Source organism: Danio aesculapii, chromosome 14, assembly GCF_903798145.1.
Source record: "Danio aesculapii chromosome 14, fDanAes4.1, whole genome shotgun sequence".
Taxonomy (NCBI): domain Eukaryota; kingdom Metazoa; phylum Chordata; class Actinopteri; order Cypriniformes; family Danionidae; genus Danio; species Danio aesculapii.
The window spans coordinates 13,659,555-13,677,426 of NC_079448.1; the positions used below are offsets into that span (position 1 = coordinate 13,659,555).

The 17,872-nt window shown below is 37.0% G+C and overlaps 1 protein-coding gene across 1 annotated transcript in view; it reads right to left on the minus strand.

Moving 5' to 3' along the window:
* polr1a (RNA polymerase I subunit A) overlaps nucleotides 1-17,872 on the minus strand; it is a 43,849-nt gene that overhangs the window by 10,999 nt on the left and 14,978 nt on the right. The window contains exons 12-26 of the mRNA XM_056472064.1: nucleotides 15,848-16,075; nucleotides 14,281-14,535; nucleotides 14,020-14,211; nucleotides 12,052-12,201; nucleotides 10,413-10,596; nucleotides 10,245-10,327; nucleotides 8,522-8,680; nucleotides 8,314-8,412; nucleotides 6,519-6,671; nucleotides 6,316-6,398; nucleotides 6,067-6,232; nucleotides 4,876-5,097; nucleotides 4,349-4,563; nucleotides 2,170-2,337; nucleotides 1,734-1,869 (exon numbers count right to left, since the gene is read on the minus strand). Coding sequence (XP_056328039.1) covers nucleotides 1,734-1,869; nucleotides 2,170-2,337; nucleotides 4,349-4,563; nucleotides 4,876-5,097; nucleotides 6,067-6,232; nucleotides 6,316-6,398; nucleotides 6,519-6,671; nucleotides 8,314-8,412; nucleotides 8,522-8,680; nucleotides 10,245-10,327; nucleotides 10,413-10,596; nucleotides 12,052-12,201; nucleotides 14,020-14,211; nucleotides 14,281-14,535; nucleotides 15,848-16,075 — 2,493 coding nt within the window. The remainder of the gene's footprint in view (nucleotides 1-1,733; nucleotides 1,870-2,169; nucleotides 2,338-4,348; nucleotides 4,564-4,875; nucleotides 5,098-6,066; nucleotides 6,233-6,315; nucleotides 6,399-6,518; nucleotides 6,672-8,313; nucleotides 8,413-8,521; nucleotides 8,681-10,244; nucleotides 10,328-10,412; nucleotides 10,597-12,051; nucleotides 12,202-14,019; nucleotides 14,212-14,280; nucleotides 14,536-15,847; nucleotides 16,076-17,872) is intronic.

Sequence of the window (17,872 nt, forward strand, 5' to 3'; positions counted from 1 at the left end):
AGAGTAAAGTAAAGAGTAAAAGTAAAATAAAGAGAAAGAGGCCGAAAAGAGGAGGCTTGTTCTTTATCATCGTGCTGCAGATGGTCTGTTTAAAATGTTCTCGCTAGTGAAGCGTTCTGTTTTTTCACTTACAAAGTCATGTGAATAGAAAATGTGTCACGGTGCGACGCAACTGATTCTCAAAAAAGGCAATAGGAGATGAGACTTGATTAGTTTAATGCACGTTATGCTTAAAACACACCCATAACTCATTAAGAGAATAAGCACAACCCTGTTAGACCATGCGCCGTGGTGCAGAGCGCAGTTTTTCCATTCCTAAAATATTAAAAGTGGATTTGGACAGGCCCTTAATGTTTTTACGCTCTGTGCTTTAGACTTTGCGCCTAGATCGTTAAAATAGAGCCCTTAGAGTGTCTTTTAAGAATGTTCAGATTGCTATATTGGCAGTGGTTGTTCATGCACCAAATGCTTGAAGATGTACATTTTCACATGTTAATCTGTCCTACTACATAAAAAAATTCTGTGATTATTTATAGGGTTTTTATTAGTTAACTGTGTACAGAAAGGCTCCACTTGTTAACATTAGTTAGCTGAACTAAAATAATGTAATGGCAACTACAAAAGCATTTACCAATCTTAGGTGATGTTAATTTCTAAAATTGTAATCAAGAAATTAAATGAAGTTTATAACTAACAAAATTCAGTTGCAGGGTTCAACGCTAAGGATTTTTTCTATTGGCCTGACAACCATAATAGACTGTGATATAGCCTGGTTCGTTAGTTTGGTGGATCATTTTGCTTTCTCACTACAATTGAGCCGTACCAGAGTTCGTTGCAATCGAGCCGAGACCACCTCATTCAGGCGGTCTCGGACTGATTGATTTGGCGCGGATCCGAGTTCGATTGCGGGATTCACATACGCCAAACAAACCACACCAACTGGGCAAACGACGCAGGTTCCAAAACAAACTTCTAGGTGTAAAAGCACCCTAAGACTGTATTTGCACGCAATTGACAAACAGTCACAGCCATATCTAACTTTAGTGACAAGGCAGTACTGGCCCGCATTGGCTACAGACCATCGAGCAGTCCTTATTGTCGAGCCCGGAGTTGTATTGTTTTATTAACTTGAACATATAGCTATAATATGCCTATTTCTAACTTTACACTGATTTCAATGTATTGGTGTTTAAATGAGATTTTAAATGTGATTAAAAGTTCAGAGTGGATTACAGTAGTTATTATAATATTATCACATTTTATATAATTAAATGAGATTGTAAAGTTTTAATATTGTACATCATCATCCTTTTGAAATATTAAATTGTTTGAAATGTTTATGTACAATGAACATGAATATACAATAAAGCAATACACAGTTTTTTTTTACTAAACCTGCTGAAGTAATGCAGCTTAGGTCAATATTGTAATGTTGCGATTAATTGCTGAAGCTTTTATCATGATATGCAATAAGAAAATACCACAATCAAGAAAGTGAATCTCACGGGCCACGTTTAAAGATCCCACATATAAACACTAGCATCTGACTGAGCAAGTAAATGAGTTCTGGGCTTGCAAGATGACCATCTCACACATCCACCCCAAAATTATCTTGAACAGAGAAGCTATGGAGATTTTTCTTTTATAGATGTCCCCATGAGAAAAAATTCCTGTCCAAATAGGGTTTAATACGGCCTTCTCTCACATGTAAACAATAAACAAGTTGTTCTTACCTCTGATAAGCAGACTCGTGTTATCTTCTTCCGCAGTGTTTTAACCTGCTTCAAGGCTTTCTTGTTCATCACAACTGGAATGCTCATCATAGGGGTTTTGATGTTAGAACTCGCAACCAGGAGAATTTCTCTTAATCTGTAGAATTATTGATATTAAACACACGGTCACAATAACAATACATAAAAAAAAAAAAAAAAAAAAAAAGACAATGACGATATTTTTTCAGCATGCTGCTGTGAACAATTCTACATGTAATCAGTAAAGCAATTACGTTTAATTTTCATGTAGAAAAAGATCACAAAAAAGAGAAAGTAATGTATAGATTTAAAGAGCAATTAGCCACAAAGTAGATGCGATTCAAAACTTTTTGAAATGTGCCCTTTATTTACATTATTGAAATCACTGGCATTGCTATTGACTAAAGTCAGATCTGACCTGGGAATACCCAGTGTGACATTCATCTCTCCTCTGCCGGCAAAGTGAAAGGTGTTGAGGGTCATTTGTGTGGATGGTTCACCGATGCTCTGAGCTGCAATCAGACCCACAGCCTCTCCAGGGTCGCACAGAGCTCTCTGCCATTTCAGCTGCAGGAGATTTCTCAACCTGCCAACACACGTACAAAAAACTGTGACTCAAAATTACTTTTAAAAAGCCTTTTCCAGTTCATGTACAGCTGAAAAATCCATATTAACTCACGGGTTCAAGAAGAGTAGAATCTCTGAGGAACATTAAACTATTTAAATTGTTTAATTAATCCCTTGTGTGAGGGACATCAGTGCAAAATTATAAAAAGTACCTATTAGGGTTGCACGGTTTACCGGTACAATACCATGGCTCCAAAACACTGGCGGTGTCACTGTACTTTGTAAGCGGTAGTATCGTCAATAATGGTCTATCTACAATACATAACGTTGCATGTGGAAAAGTCACTAAAATGTCTCGATTCAACTCCCCTCAAACACAATCTTAATCCAGCATCTGAAGTCTACTTTTAGTGAACAGAACCTGCATAGGCTGTGAATAACAGGTAATAAAGTTGTAAATAACTTTAAGTTTGTTGCACAGAGAACGACTGTTTGAGAGCCGCGTGGGAAGTATGACTTGCATGTATGTTTTTTCCCAAAAAGTGAAGACAGCCATGACATGAGCAGTGAAAGTAACACCGAAAGTGTGCACATTTAAATGACTGTATCGCATTTTAGTTATGCTTATGATAAGCATTTGATATGTTTTTTCGTTCATAGCGAACACAAAGTGTTGTGTAACTACTCTAGCCTATATAATGTTGAATATAATGCAAGAGGGAATCTGATAATGACAAAGGTTTCATTTTACCAGTGAATAAATGGTCTAATAATGTTGTCAATGACAGATTACAAGCATATGTCTTAAACATAATAATTCAACTTCTGAATTATGAATAGCTGTATTCTAATGTCATCACTTTGTGCATTAACGACCAGGACAAATATAAAAAGTCTATTCAAGTCCACAATTCAAAGTCTATACAAAATGTAGCATTTTAACCAACAGGACATCTACAGTAGATCTAGGCCTTATAACATTGTTTATTTTTACCATATGTTTGAGAACAACAATAATAAAAGCCCACTCATATTGACCTTTATTTTACATCTAGAGAATCCTGAGAAAATCATGATTTTAAACAAAAAAAAAATAAATTGTGATTCTCATTTTAGCCAGAATCTGAAAGAAAGGTTTGGAACAACCTGAAGGTCAGTAAATAGTGATTAAATTGACATTTTTACAAGTTATATTATTGTGTTACTAAATTTTTTCTGTTTATAATAATACTTTATACTTATTTAAAAGAGTAAAAATAAAACAAATTATTTTATATTTATTATAATTACTGAAATCTAGTTATTTTGAAAATACCTTCTATTTGACTTTTTCCTCACAGCGGCACTTAGTTTTCGTTAGGAAAAATCATTACAGCAGATGTACTACAGTCTATCAAGTAACTTCCATTAAACACTGTTTGTATTAAAGGGCACCTAGGTTACCCCTTTTTCCAGATTTAATACAAGTCTTTTGAGTCTCCAGAATGTGTATGTAAAGTTTTAGCTCAAAACACCCATCAAATATTTTATTATACCTTCTATTTTATAGCTTTGATCAGCAGGTAGCGGTTTCTGTGTACTGCGCCTTTAAGGCTAGTCCTTCACACCCACCGTTTCTAAGTGCCTGTCAGTGTGCCTCTCTTGACTGCGTCAGACAACAGAGAGACATGATGGAAGAAGATCTCACGCAACGTTTGTGAGAAATACTACAGTAAGAACTTTACCAATGAGTACTTGATGCATTTGTTGTGGAGTTGCAACGATGAAATGGTCCACCGTTTTTATGTTGTTAAATTGAAAAAAAAAAAAAAAAGGATTGTGTGTGTTCATATCACCCCAATATGACTGTCTATACACTATACCTACACATACAGGTATGTCTGTCCAAGTAGATTTTTCACCTTAGGTGCCCTTTAAAATCAATTATTACGCCACAAAGTTTCAAAAGTAAAAACATTGAAGTTTGAAATTTTAATATGGATATTTTAACACAGATCCCGTAATGTTAAAAAGTCAACATATGCTCTTACCTATCTGTGTCAGTGGTTTCAGAAGATGCCTGAAATTCCTGCTTGACGTTGAACTGATTAAGATAAGACTCAACAATGGAGTCAAATGTCTCAGACACTGAACCGAAGCTGATGTCTGGCCGGTAAAGACCCAGACACGGTTCTGGACAATGAGAAGTCTTCTTTGAATACCTCATCCGGCCAGACTCATCCAGAGCCCTCCATCTTTCTATGAGCTAAACATGAAATCTCATGGTCATGCTAGTGCATTAAATCATAATGTATTATTCTGAAAAGTGAAACCATCTTTCACTTATCCGCTTGTTAAGTGTGACGTCACATGAATCGGCTTCAGGGTCCAAGCGGTGTATCAAACTGTATCGGGAGGCTCAGCCTCCTAAAAAGTGGTCATAAATAAATATTTTCTCAATCCAAATGAGTAGCGGCTTGGACCCGGAAACAGTATTCCATACAACACAACTTGACAAGCGGATAAAGTACATCAAAGGAAGCCATTGTAAACTAAAGCCCCACAAACACTTTTGTACCTGTAAAGTGGCCTCTTCTCTCCCATTGACTAGCTCATGACCCTCTACTTGAGCCTTCAGCTTGCTCATCTTCTTCTGGGAGAAGAGTAAGAAGGCACCGTCTCTGGGTGAAGCATGCTCATGCTTGGCTTTCCATTTCTTTATAGCTTTAAAGTGATTCAATGCAGCCACTGGGTCCATTTTAGCCAAAACTTCATCCAAGCACTTGGACTTCCTGATAACCTAGAAAATGCAGAATACATAAAGTTCAAATGTTGTTTTTCACCAGGGCGAACACATGGGGAGTGAAAAATATAAGACATGTTTAATACAGGACTTCATAACTTATCATATTTTAATCATGACCATAACTTTTGCTTCTGTCAGTTCAGTAAATCACAATCATTCATCTGCTGTTTATTAATCCAGAAAATATTTTATCCCATTTGGTATTTGCATTATTTTATACAAGTAAATAGCCTTTACTAGATATTTTTCTATGAAATCCAGGTGTTAAAGAAAGCCCATCAGATTACATCTGTTATTTGCCATCCCTTTTTTGATTCATTTCAAATAGTTCCCTCAGGATCTCGGTATAGGGTCCCTTTGGCGAGAACCAAAAGATTTAAATTTTCATTTGTTCCTTGTGCGATTGATTTGCTGACTTTTAATGGGAAGAGGTAGTTGCTGTTTTTAGTACTTTTGTTGTTTAGCGTTTGTCTTAGGTGTTTGGTGTGATATACGTGTTGTAAATGTAGTACGCTGCAGGACAAATAGCCCCAAAAGAAGGCAATAATGTTGACAGTAACAGTATTTTTTTCTTGACTGGGGGATTTACACTTTTGAAATCACATTGGCAAGTCATACTTAAAGGTCATACATGAAATCTGCTGCAATGGATTTTCATTAAAATCCTCACAACCAGGCATGATTGTGTTTAATATATAAATAAAATTGACATTGACAAGAAACTACTCTTAAAAAAAAGATAGAAAAAGAACAGATATGACTGGTGGATTTAAACTTTTATAAGATGGCATTGGGATCTTTTTATCATCTCACCTAAGTCATAGATTTTATTTTAGAAAATGTAATACTAGAATGAATGTGATATAATCCTGTAAAAATACTCAAACAAGTCTAAGTAAATATTACTACAATTCTAAGGAAAAGTATTTTGAATAAGAATTTAAAATAGAAATGTACATTTACCTCATAGTTGTCTTTGATGAAAGGGAACTGCCGTGGCTGTAGGAACTGGGTTTTGGGAATGTCTAACCCGTCCTCTCCATAAAGAAACTGGACCACACTTCCATCGCTGTCCCGCACAGTCAGATCATACTGGACCACCAGACCTTCAAGATGCTTAATCACACATCTGAAACCAAAAAAAAAACAACCAGAATTAAAACCAGCTGACACTTTTTAAATGATGCTGTTTTCAGTTGGAATCAGATCTACCTTTGCAGGTAACCAGAACGACTGGTTTTCACTGCAGTGTCCACAAGACCTTCACGACCAGCCATACAATGGAAGAAGAATTCCTAAAAACAGAACAAATATTTTTCTACATCCACTCACTAATTCGTTAAACACTTTCCTGAATGCTGATCACTTCAAAAAGCTGCACATTCGCAATGATGTGCAATCCAGTTTGAACATACAGGAGGTTTGATTCCAGTCAAGAATCTGCCGGTCACGAATCCTCCAGAGCGAGGCTGTGGCTCATAGGGCTGAAAGCAGGGCAGAGACTTCCCAGAAGGCATCAGTGGAGGTCGGCGGCCTTCCAGCTCAATTTGACCCAACAAACAGGAGATCTGAACACACACAAATGCATGGTTCAGAAGATGATCACAAGCTGAAAAACAAACCTGACTTCTGATGGATTTTTATTTAAATTTAAGATTTTAATTCAAGTTTAAAATAAAAAAGAAAGGCATAATTACTGTGCCAAACTTCTTTCTAATTCTAAATATCTTAAATAAGGTTCTTAGTTCTTGCTTCCCATAAACGAGAGAATAAAAAACGTTTAAATTGAAATACATTGCAGAAACTGTATTATTGTGTAATAAGCAAGCGGCAACATCCCTCTCTCTCTCATTAAGCTAATACAGAAGAAATTGAAACTGCAATCGATCGAAATTCCGCTAGTCCTGGCTTCATAATTGTGCACATTTCTATTGAGTCCAATGTTAAAACGGCCAACTTTACAGTCAGCATAATTAAGGTCGTGGTCAATTGACAGCTAGGTCTCGCTGGTCGCAGTCACTTCACCTAAGCTGATTTCGGCTGATTAGCCACTGAACTCGGCATATACATCGTAATTTTGTTTTGTTTTATATGGCTTTACACAGTCAATTGTCTTTTGGAATTATTTCCTACAATTATCAAATAATATGGCATGCTGTGTGCACTTAATTGTGTTCACAAACCATTCAAGTGGCCTCCATTTCTCAGGTGAGTGAATATATATACTTATATGCCATATCTATAAATGTATTTGTTTTATTGAAGACCATTTATAAATTTTCTTTAGAACTTAAATGCACTCCATAATCCTAAAAATTGATAAGCTGTAGGCTATTAAACAGTCATCTGAAACGTTGTCATACAGTTTTATGCCTGGATTTTATAAATAGCCTTGCATTTACTAACACAGACTATATCTGAAGTATTTGGAAGTAATTCACGTTTTCCTCCTGGAGAAAAACATCGTAAGAACAATGTTTAGTGGTTCAATGGATTACAAAAGTGTTTTAAAAGATTAAACACTTTATTGATATAGTACACAACGAAGCACAAGTGGTCAGAACACAAACGAGTCGCAGGTTTCTCCCAAAGAAAAGCCCGTCTAAGTGACATGCTAGCAGGCATCTGTAGCTCTGCTCACGCTCTGGCTTTGCCCTTTTTTGGTAACTCCCTCGGCACGCGAACAAAATGGCGATGGTTGGCCACGCCTACTTGTAGCTTCATTTGCGCTCTTCAGAAACCTATAGGTGACGTCATGCATACTATGTCCATATATTTTACAGTCTATGGTAATAAGTAACAATAATCCACAAACCATAATGGAGGACTTTTAATTATTAACAAGCTCCAGAACTCTCTAATTTTCAATGGTGTGGACTTTATTGATTCAAACAAACAAGAAATATTTAGTATATACACTTACAACATGTACGCATATAAAAACAAACACCATAAAATAAACAATGTCATAATTAATTAATAGCAGCTCAGAAGCAATTCCTTTACTAAACACACAGTAGTCACTGGACAATGATATGACTTTGAACCTGCAGCGTCAACTCATTGTATTTTCAACTTTATTTTGTCTCAAAATGATCAAAGACCTGAAAACATGATATCTAATAATTTACGTTTTAAGCGTAAATTTGGTCACACTGAACAGAAGCTGCTGCACTCATACAGTAATTTGGGTAATTAAAGAGACTTTACCTGCATAGTATTAACAGTAGACCCCTTGGCTCCTGACTGCACCATCATTTGTAGGTTGTTTTCAGGGAACGAGCGGTGGAGACCCAGTGGCATGCAGACCTGAAAAACAAAACAAAACAAAACATCACAAGAAATTAGTGACAAAAATAATACAAAGTCATTAAGATATTTTCACCATTAAAATATATGTTCCCCATTAGATGGGCACCTTGTTGATGTTGTTGTTCACTTGATTGACCTCTTCTTTGAACTTCAGGTCTACCATGTTGAAATCTCTCTGGTCTATGTTCAGATGTGCATCTTGCCAGCGTTCTCTGGCTTCAGTGTCTTCAGCTGCAGCTGGCAGGTTAAAAGCAGCCTGAAGAGCCTGTTTTAAAGTATTAAATCAATTAATCTAAACCTCCATGGACAGACAATATTACGTTAAATAAAAGCGTTAAAGGGTCATTTCTACTTATGCAGAACATTTATGTCCCTGTCAAACTATCTGCTTGTTAAGTGTGACATCACGCGAAGACAATAATAAACATTTACAAAGCACTGTAATACTTTCAAAATTCATGATCACAATATATATATAACTATGTCTAATATCCCATGGCCAGAAAGTGATTCACTTTCTATAAATTGCTAAAATATTGATATCTGTGATGCAATTCCAGGGACTGTTGTGTAAAAATCACTTATGACTAAATATGACTAAAAAGAGATCATAAATTAATATTTTCTCAATTTAACCGAGTAGCCGGTTGTACCCAGAAACAGTATTTAACACGTCACAACTTAAGTGGATACTAGATATTTGTAAAAATGCAAATCATGTTGCTCATTTTATAATGACCCAGTTAAAACATACAATTTTTTTTAAAAACAAATGTTTTTGTAAGGAAGATAATTAAACCATATTGGTCAATAGAGTTAATAAATAAACTTTTGTTAAAACTTTTATTGAGATGGAATTTTAGTGATTGAATGAGTGTTAGCTCGATTGGGTAGCTTTACATGGACATAGGAAAATTAAGAACTGTTTAAAATTATTTAAGACCTACAACACAAAATTTCAGTGAATTTAATACTTTTTAAGCTTGTTTTTGAAATTTAAGACATTAAGGCCCTATCCTACCCCTTAGCCCTTCCCCCTCGTTCCCGTTAAGAGGTAGGGGTGTCCCAATTCTCTTTAGCTTGAAGGCGTAGGGCTAAGGGGAAGAGGTATACACCCCTTCGAAAGGAGATTTTTCAGGACCACACTCGAAACCAAGGGGTAAGAAAATTTCCCAGAATACACCTGGCACAACGGCAGCATGACTGCACCCATAAGTAAGGAGATCCACAAACTAGTATTTTTGTCTTCATTACATATTTTTACAACAAACAAGCATATGTTTTAATATATTCATAACCGCGTTTGTGTTTTACCGTCATGCTTTGAAAAAGAAAAACGCTCAAATTAAAAACGCTAAATTTCACGATCTATAATCCATAATCATAACTCCTGTTCAGCAGTCCCACAACATACTGACACTCGAATACCCTGTCAGAAAAGTCTAGTGACTGGAAATGACCTTTTTACAGTTTTTGCTATAATGTTAATGTTGTTTTTTGTGTTTACGTAGATAAATAGGGCAACGGTGTAAATACACAGTACAGTTATGATCTTATTGCCACATTAGATCGTTATGATAACATAATATATGCCTTCAGTAATTTCCTGAAGATAAATACCAAAAAAATAACACAACTGGAATAACTACAGCAGTCTTTTCAATTTAGAATTTTCTTGCAAAATTTCATCAAATTGAGCTGATTAAAAGCATATTTCTAAAAGTTTGATATACATTTCCTTATTTAAAAGAACTATTCATTTTTCAAAACATTTAATTACACAATTCAAAAAGGCACAAGGAGTGAGCTGCTGGATCAAAGTAATTCACCTTGGAGCCACACGTGACTGACTTTTTGATGATTTTTTTCCTTTGTTTGTTGGCTCCGTCCTTTACAAGAATGTCCTCCACACCTGTCAGACACAAATAACATATTAATACAAAATAATATTACGGTTCTCTGTTCAACAAGATGGGTTGGCATCGATGTGGATTTACCCAAAGTGAAACCGCGGTAAAGTTGCAGGTAGGCAGTGAAGAGCCGTGCCAGACAGCTGAGCAGTTTCCCACTGGTCTCTCCTCCATAGAGCTCATAGCAGCAGTGGACCAAACCATACGCTGAGCTCCCATAGTGAGCTTTATCCAGAACCCCCATCAAGAGTTCTCCCTGACGAATGACCACCTGACAAAAAGAGCATATAGAGAATCACTAATACCAAGGAACAGTCAAGATAAACTGCTACAGGCAAGTCTTTAAGCAGTAGTACGCAAATTAAGAAGTAAATCAGATTTTGAAATTGATTAATTTGATGCAGGACATTGTTCTTTGATGAAAAAGTTTGTCTTGGAGTGTTTTCACACTTGCCTTATTTAGTTTGGTTGAATTGCACTAGAGCTCATTTTCCCTCTTTGTGCGGCTGGCCAGGTGTGAATGTAGCAATCGTACAGGAGTGCGCACCAAAAGCAGACCAAAAGAAGTCTACCGAGACCTTCGTGAAGAGGTGGTCTCGGTACACTTTCAAACGAATGCTGGAGCGGTTCATTTGTGGTGAGAACATGATCTGAACTAGAACAGACTCAACCGCAAAAAGTACTGCGCCTTTTGGACTTATCCAACTGCCGTAGTGCGATGTGCTGTGCATTATAGGATGTGGGGGAAAAATATTTGTTGACAGCGCTTCACCAACACATTTAAACAGAGAGAGAGAGGAAAAAACATTACCTTATGGATCGTAATATTTCCGGAAGATGACCGCGTCGCAGTTTAGCTAAATTAATTCATGCCTCCTCCTGAAGGGACTTGCGATGTGCCTTTGCCATCTGCAATGCCTCATTTGCAAATGCTTCATTCTCGAAATGTATCGTTTGTCTAAAGTAATGTATACAAACTATATAGTATACTATGACCAGGGATACAATCAGCCAGCGCAGTGGTCCCTCCATAGTAAAAAGCGACATTTTGTGTCTGCCGGTTTGTTTACTTGCAGAGTTCCATTGGCATTTCCCGCACGTTAATTCTGACCACTCGAAAAGCAGTTTTAGGAAATACGTTCAATAACATCTAGCCAATGATTGACAATGAAGATTGTCACATGATTGTATTTTGTTTTTTTTTAACTGGTTCGAACTAAAGCAATCAGTGTGGTGTGAAAAGGACACAAAAATGGCAGAAAAATGCTGCAATGTATCATTTGTTGCCCTTAGTCCGGACCAAATGAACCAAACCACAGATGTGAAAGCACCCTAAGAAACAGACTTGGATTGAACAAGATAACAGCAAAGCACTGTGAGAGACTGGTGATGTCTTGCGGCCAAAGATGTGCTGAAGTCATTGAAAAAATAAGCCTGCTCATTCTGAAGGTAAATCAGTAGCAAAACTCAAGAGTTTGCAAATCTTAATGTGAGAACTTGTCATATTAATATTTGTAATGTTGTTTTTGTAATATTTGTATTTGTTGAAATGTACTCTCGCATCTCTGATGTGAAAAGCTCTCGATTTGTCCCCACAGACAAAAATCAAATATATCAATTGATCAAATATAATCAATGTATATGTCACAAAACATGACCAAGGTATATTGCAATTTTCCCGTAAAAAATAAGATGCCATTTCATTTCCTTATCTTGCTTAAATTACCTGAGATTCACACATGGATTCTGGCACGTATCCTGGAACAGATCTGGGAGAATCCTTTACCCAGGCTTTACCAGGAATCTTTGCTTTTCCAGTCAAGTTTAAAGGGATGCTGTTTTCTGGGATGACATTCAGCAAAAGGGTCGAGACCACCTTGAAAAGACAGAAAGTTAATATTTATGCAAGTCCATGTATCTGCTTGTAAGATGTTATTAGCATATGGGTAATCATCTGTGCTGAAAAAAGACAGTCTGGATCCTGGATTAAACTATGCAAACAGGTAATAACCTCCCATCGGATAATTACTGCATGGATGATTATGTTTCAGCAGATTTCTTAAACATGATTATGGTTCAACTTCTCATTTCTTAAACCACCATGTCTGAAGACACCCTGTGGTCGTGAAAAGATTGTCATATTATTGTCATTCATCAAGCAAAGAAAACATCTAAGAGGACAGCTGAAACTACTAAGACTGTGTGACAAAATATCCGTCGCATTATTAGCAAATAAAAGTATAGTGGAGACCCATCATATTTAAGGAGGAAATGTGGACAGAAATTTGGTGATCAATTAAATGTCTAGTGAAAACAGTAGATCTCATGGCTATTTAATTAGTGAAATTAAGAGAATTTACACAAACAAAGTGAAGGGAACTCAAGGGTTAGGGACTTAATAACTAAACAGCTGTGTAGCCTTAAGAAAATCAGTGAGGCTAATCTGAAAAGGCATAAAAATTGGACTTTGAAGCAGTGGAAGAAGGTCATGTGAAAGTGAAAGTGAAGTGACATGTGGCCAAGTATGGTGACCCATATTCGAAATTTGTGATCCGTATTAAACCCAGTTGACTAACTTGCTACTACCTGTAAAATTGGAATGATGTTAGTTCTGAGCTGTATCAGAATTGTGTCAGTGTGATCTCTGTGTGAGTGACGAGTGTTTGTGTGCTTCAGTGCTGTACATTGACTGAAACGCTGCGTTATTTGAGGTGTAACTGTTTATATTGTTGATGTATTGCTGCCCTATAAGCAGCACAACACAAACAAAAATATCACATTTCTGAGTCAATGTAAAAGCACTGAAATATATTTTACTCCCACTAAGATAGCCCTGCTAGGTAGGTAGAGACAGATTTTTGTAGTTAGATTTGTGGAGATAGATTCCGTCTGGAAAAACTCCGGGACATCGGGCTACCGGATTTTGCGAGCCCTGATTTAACCCATCCAAGTTCAACCACACACACACCTGGAGCAGTGGGCAGCCATACAAACCTCTACCCTTTGGATCACAAGTCCAACTCTCTGGCCATTAGGCCCCGGCTGCCCCATGTGGTTCACTAAGTCCAGATTTACTCTGTTACAGAGTGAAGGGGCATCACGGTAAGAAGAGAGGCACATGAAATGATGCACCTATCATACAAGCCTGTGGGACAGTGCTGTGTCCGTGGATGCTGCAGTTTGTCAGGTCTAGATTCAGGAACATCATCTGCCCTAAAAATAAGCTCAGCTAACAACCTGAATTTACTGAATTACCAGGTTATTCCATCACTAATTTTTCTTCACTGATGTCCTGGGCAAATTACAAATCGAAGGATTCATCAGGATCAAAACGTGAAAGGTTCAGGGAGCATAATAGATATTTTTTACAAATGGATTGACCACCACAGAGGCCAGATCTCAGCTCTATTAAGCACATTTGGCATGTGCTGGAGAAGACTTTGTGCAGTAGTCCGAATCTTGAATCATAATATCTTGAATTATATACATCTTAAATATCTTAAAATGAATGCATCTCTGGACGGAAATAAATGTTTAATAAATTAATGACATTACAGAAGAGTATTTAAACGATGCCATGATGAACGTGTGCTATAATCAAAGCAAAAGGCGTTCTAACAAAATAATAGAGTATGTGACCTCTTTTTGGACAGGCAGTGTATGACAATATAAATTAAACATGCGTGAGGGTTACCTGCTTTCCTGTCCACAACAGCACAGGTTTAATAAGTGTGGGAGGGAGAAGCCTGACTCTGCCGATCTTATCTGTTAAGCCTCTGTAGACTAGTGCAGTGTACTGATCCCGTGTGAAAAAACAGCCACGAATGGTCATGCTGGTGCCAGAAACCATGTGATCCTGAATCAAGCCTGCCAATGGCTTCCCATCCTGCAGCAGGAGAGATGATCAGTGAAGGGTTTCGCAAAATGACAGCCAATGCATTAGATGAAGACTTACTTTTGGCACTAAGTACTGCTGGTCTGTGCTCACTAGTGTGTAGGCTTCAGCTCTGCTCAGCTCACTCTGAGGGAAGTGTGCATTCATCTCATCTCCATCAAAGTCAGCGTTATAGGCCTTACAGTTAGCATAATGTAACCTGAGCACTTTCTCTCCAGGCAGGATCCGAGCGCAGTGGGCCTGAATTGATGGTCTGTGGAGAGTAGGCTGACGGTTTAACAGCAGCACATCCCCATTTTTGATGTGCCGATTTACCTGCAAAAGAGAAGCATTGGATTGTTATTTAATTTTTTATGTGAGATAATGTAACTTTTGAACCACTAGAGGTATAAAAATCCTTGTATTTTGCAGAAGAACATTGTGTTGGTTCATTTTAGTCAGTTCCACCATTTAACTGACAACTTTCTGAAGAAACTAAACAAACACTCAGCTTAAACCAGGAGCTTGCATAGGTGAATTATCATTGCATGCAATTCCACAATTTAAAATGAATAATTTTTTAAATTAAAAGTTTTTTGATAGTAAATATTCATGATGAGAGCCAGGTTCATTAATGTTATTTAAAAAAAAGGCTTAATACAAAAATAAATAATTCTAAAAATCAAAATGTAGTTGTAGCTGAGGGCTATATATATATATATATATATATATATATATATATATATATATATATATATATATATATATATATATATATATATATATATATATATATATATATATATATATATATATATATAAAAATCGGTGTAGTCGACATGTTAAAGAGCCCCTACTGTGTGTTTTTGGAAATGAGCTTCCCCACAGCGTGTAACAGTACTAAGTAAATAAAAACATCCAGCCGAGGTTTACATCTGAAAGTGCACCATGTTAAAAACTATTGATTCTTTAACAAAATAGTCTACTCAGAGTCGAATAAATGAATCGTATTGGCTTTGTTTTTTTTTCCTGAATGCGTCGACAACAATACGGTACATCACCAAATATGTTGTGCCAGTTCCGGTAAAATGTGAACGCGCCTTTCCGTTCAGACACTACGCGAAGATGACATGAAGATGACGATCACTGACAGATGGAGATTCGACTGACTGTGGAGGATAAAGGGTTAAAGTACATTTTCACAACAATACCACAGTGTACCTAACCTAGTGCTGTGTTTGTTCCTGTCATTTTTCAGATTTTTGATACAATAACCTACGCTGCAGCGCAGGATTCGCTGGCCATTTGTTATTAAAGGAAGGATCAGCACAGACTATTACGTATGGGACTTTGTCAGACTTTGACTGTTGCAGTTCATATGGACCAGTTTCTTCTTCCTCCGGATCAAAACATGTAAGTGTAATTTGAAAAATTGTTGCCTCGTTCTCTGTAGTGTGCAAAATAAGTGTTTAATTGTGTGTTGCAAGTTGTAATCGCCTGGCACGTCTTGTAATAATGCTTGTACTGTGGATTAGAGATATTAGATTTACAAACTTTAGATTAACAAACTCTACAGATATTGAGAAAAGAAGTGCTGCTGAAATGTATGTCAACAACAGTGGGTTTCTGTCAAAAATAACTGACTTACAATCTTCATGGGTATCCTGTGCTGGCCAGTGCTGGGAGTCAGGAGCTGTTTGGCCACGGCTTCTCTTTGGGTAAGATTGGTACTGCTGAGAATAGTGCGAGACCCGTCTTCATTAACAACCATGGTGGCTCCAGGGTGAACGTTGGGTCCATTCAGCACTGCCTGCCTCATTTCCTTCACATTCCAGGGTGTCACAGGTTGAGGATATGTCAACTTGGTAGCAAAAACCTAGAGGAACCATGTAATAATAGAAACCTACTTTCAAAAAACAGGCCAAATAACAATCATATACTTTTGCTAACTTGATATTTCAGTGTTGACAATAGGTGTTGCTGTGTGTTTCATGCCTCCTAAATAATGTCAATGCGAGTGTATTAAGAGATGCGCGGATCAGCTTAAATGCCACCCAAATCCACAGCTTCATACTAATAATTCACCTGCCCGCACATATAATTTTATCTGATATATATATCCGCACTTGACCTGCACCCGATCGCCACTTAAATAATTCAAATTCTTTGTTGTAAGCATGATGATAGGTCAGTGTGGATCATTCGTTATTAACAGCAGATTCAGTGAGCTAATCTGCGCATCCCTTGCCACAGACAACATGGAAGACGCGTATGGAAGGCAGCACAGTCTACACATGCCTCCACAAGACTAGACTTAACTTCCAGTGGTATTTTTTGCTGTCCTGATGAATGTAAAAACTTAAAGTGCTTGTCTGACTTTGACTTGACTGGCCTTTCGATTTAGCACACACACATGATGTTTCATATTTGAGGTACCGGTCTTGTGGCTTTCATATACATAAAGCGCTTCACAGCCGTTGCATATTACATACCCAGCACTTAATTCATCCTCTTTAACCACTTTGCTAAAACGCTCCCACACGACACTTTTCTTTCCTTCCTTTTTTTAAAATTCTCCCTTTTTAAAAAGTGCTGTATGTAAGTTTTTGACTCTTCTAAAGCCTAAAAATACCATAATATGTTTGCAGATATTTAAGAAACATGCCAAGTGAACAATGTGAACAAAGCAGATATTCTGCTTTGAAAATATACTTTGTGCCGAAACGCTGTCTTTTTTTGTTTAGTTTTTTTTAACCCACCCAATGCCAGTTTAGCCAATTATATTTGGCTGCCTTGGTGGAAAAACACATATTTCATTCATTGATTCATTCAGAAAGGCTCTGAAAGCATGTGTCCCGTTACCGAAACGTGATGTCCGGTGGACAGAAGCAGACTTCAAAATAAGACGCAGATTCAGAGTTCCATATGAGGTTATCAATTAGCTAATAATATAAATATTACGAATGTAAACATTAGATGAGCAGGTTACATTGTAACCCCACGTTCTAACAACACGCTACATGACAAGATTTGCAGCGATAAGCAATTTGGCTGTTTGCACCAGACGAAACACGACAGAATTTTAAATACAATCATTCAGAAGCACAGAATATGTACTCTCTCACGAAATGGTAAGGTTCATTCATTCTTTTTCTTTTCGGCTTAGTCCATTTATTAATCTGGGGTCGCCACAGTGGAATGAACCGGCATGGTAAGGTTTATAATCTAATTAATACATATTAATCCTCTTTATCATTGTTAAACGTTGATGCTGAGTCACTGATATGTGTTGGTTTGTTTCTAAAGTTCAATTTCAGACGGTTTATTTATTTCATTTTCGTGATCTGAGGTGAACTATCTGCACTGCTTTCAGTAGTATGACAATAAATGTCATGTAAAATTGGCATTTCACCTCACATTAGTAGCATTTAACACTGAATAAAGCACATGAACTGTACCTGAGGCAAAGAGCACTGTCAGTTTACCCTGTTGTTCAGATACAAGCCATTTCTTATATAACAATTTCAGGTGCTGGTTAGAACAAAAACTCCTTTTAATATGGAAATATTTCTTCTGTCACATGCAGATGCTTTTATTTAGAACACGGTTTAAATCTGCCTTTAAGCTCAATCGTCAGACTCCAGTTGGTCAATCAGGCAACCTGCACTTGCGC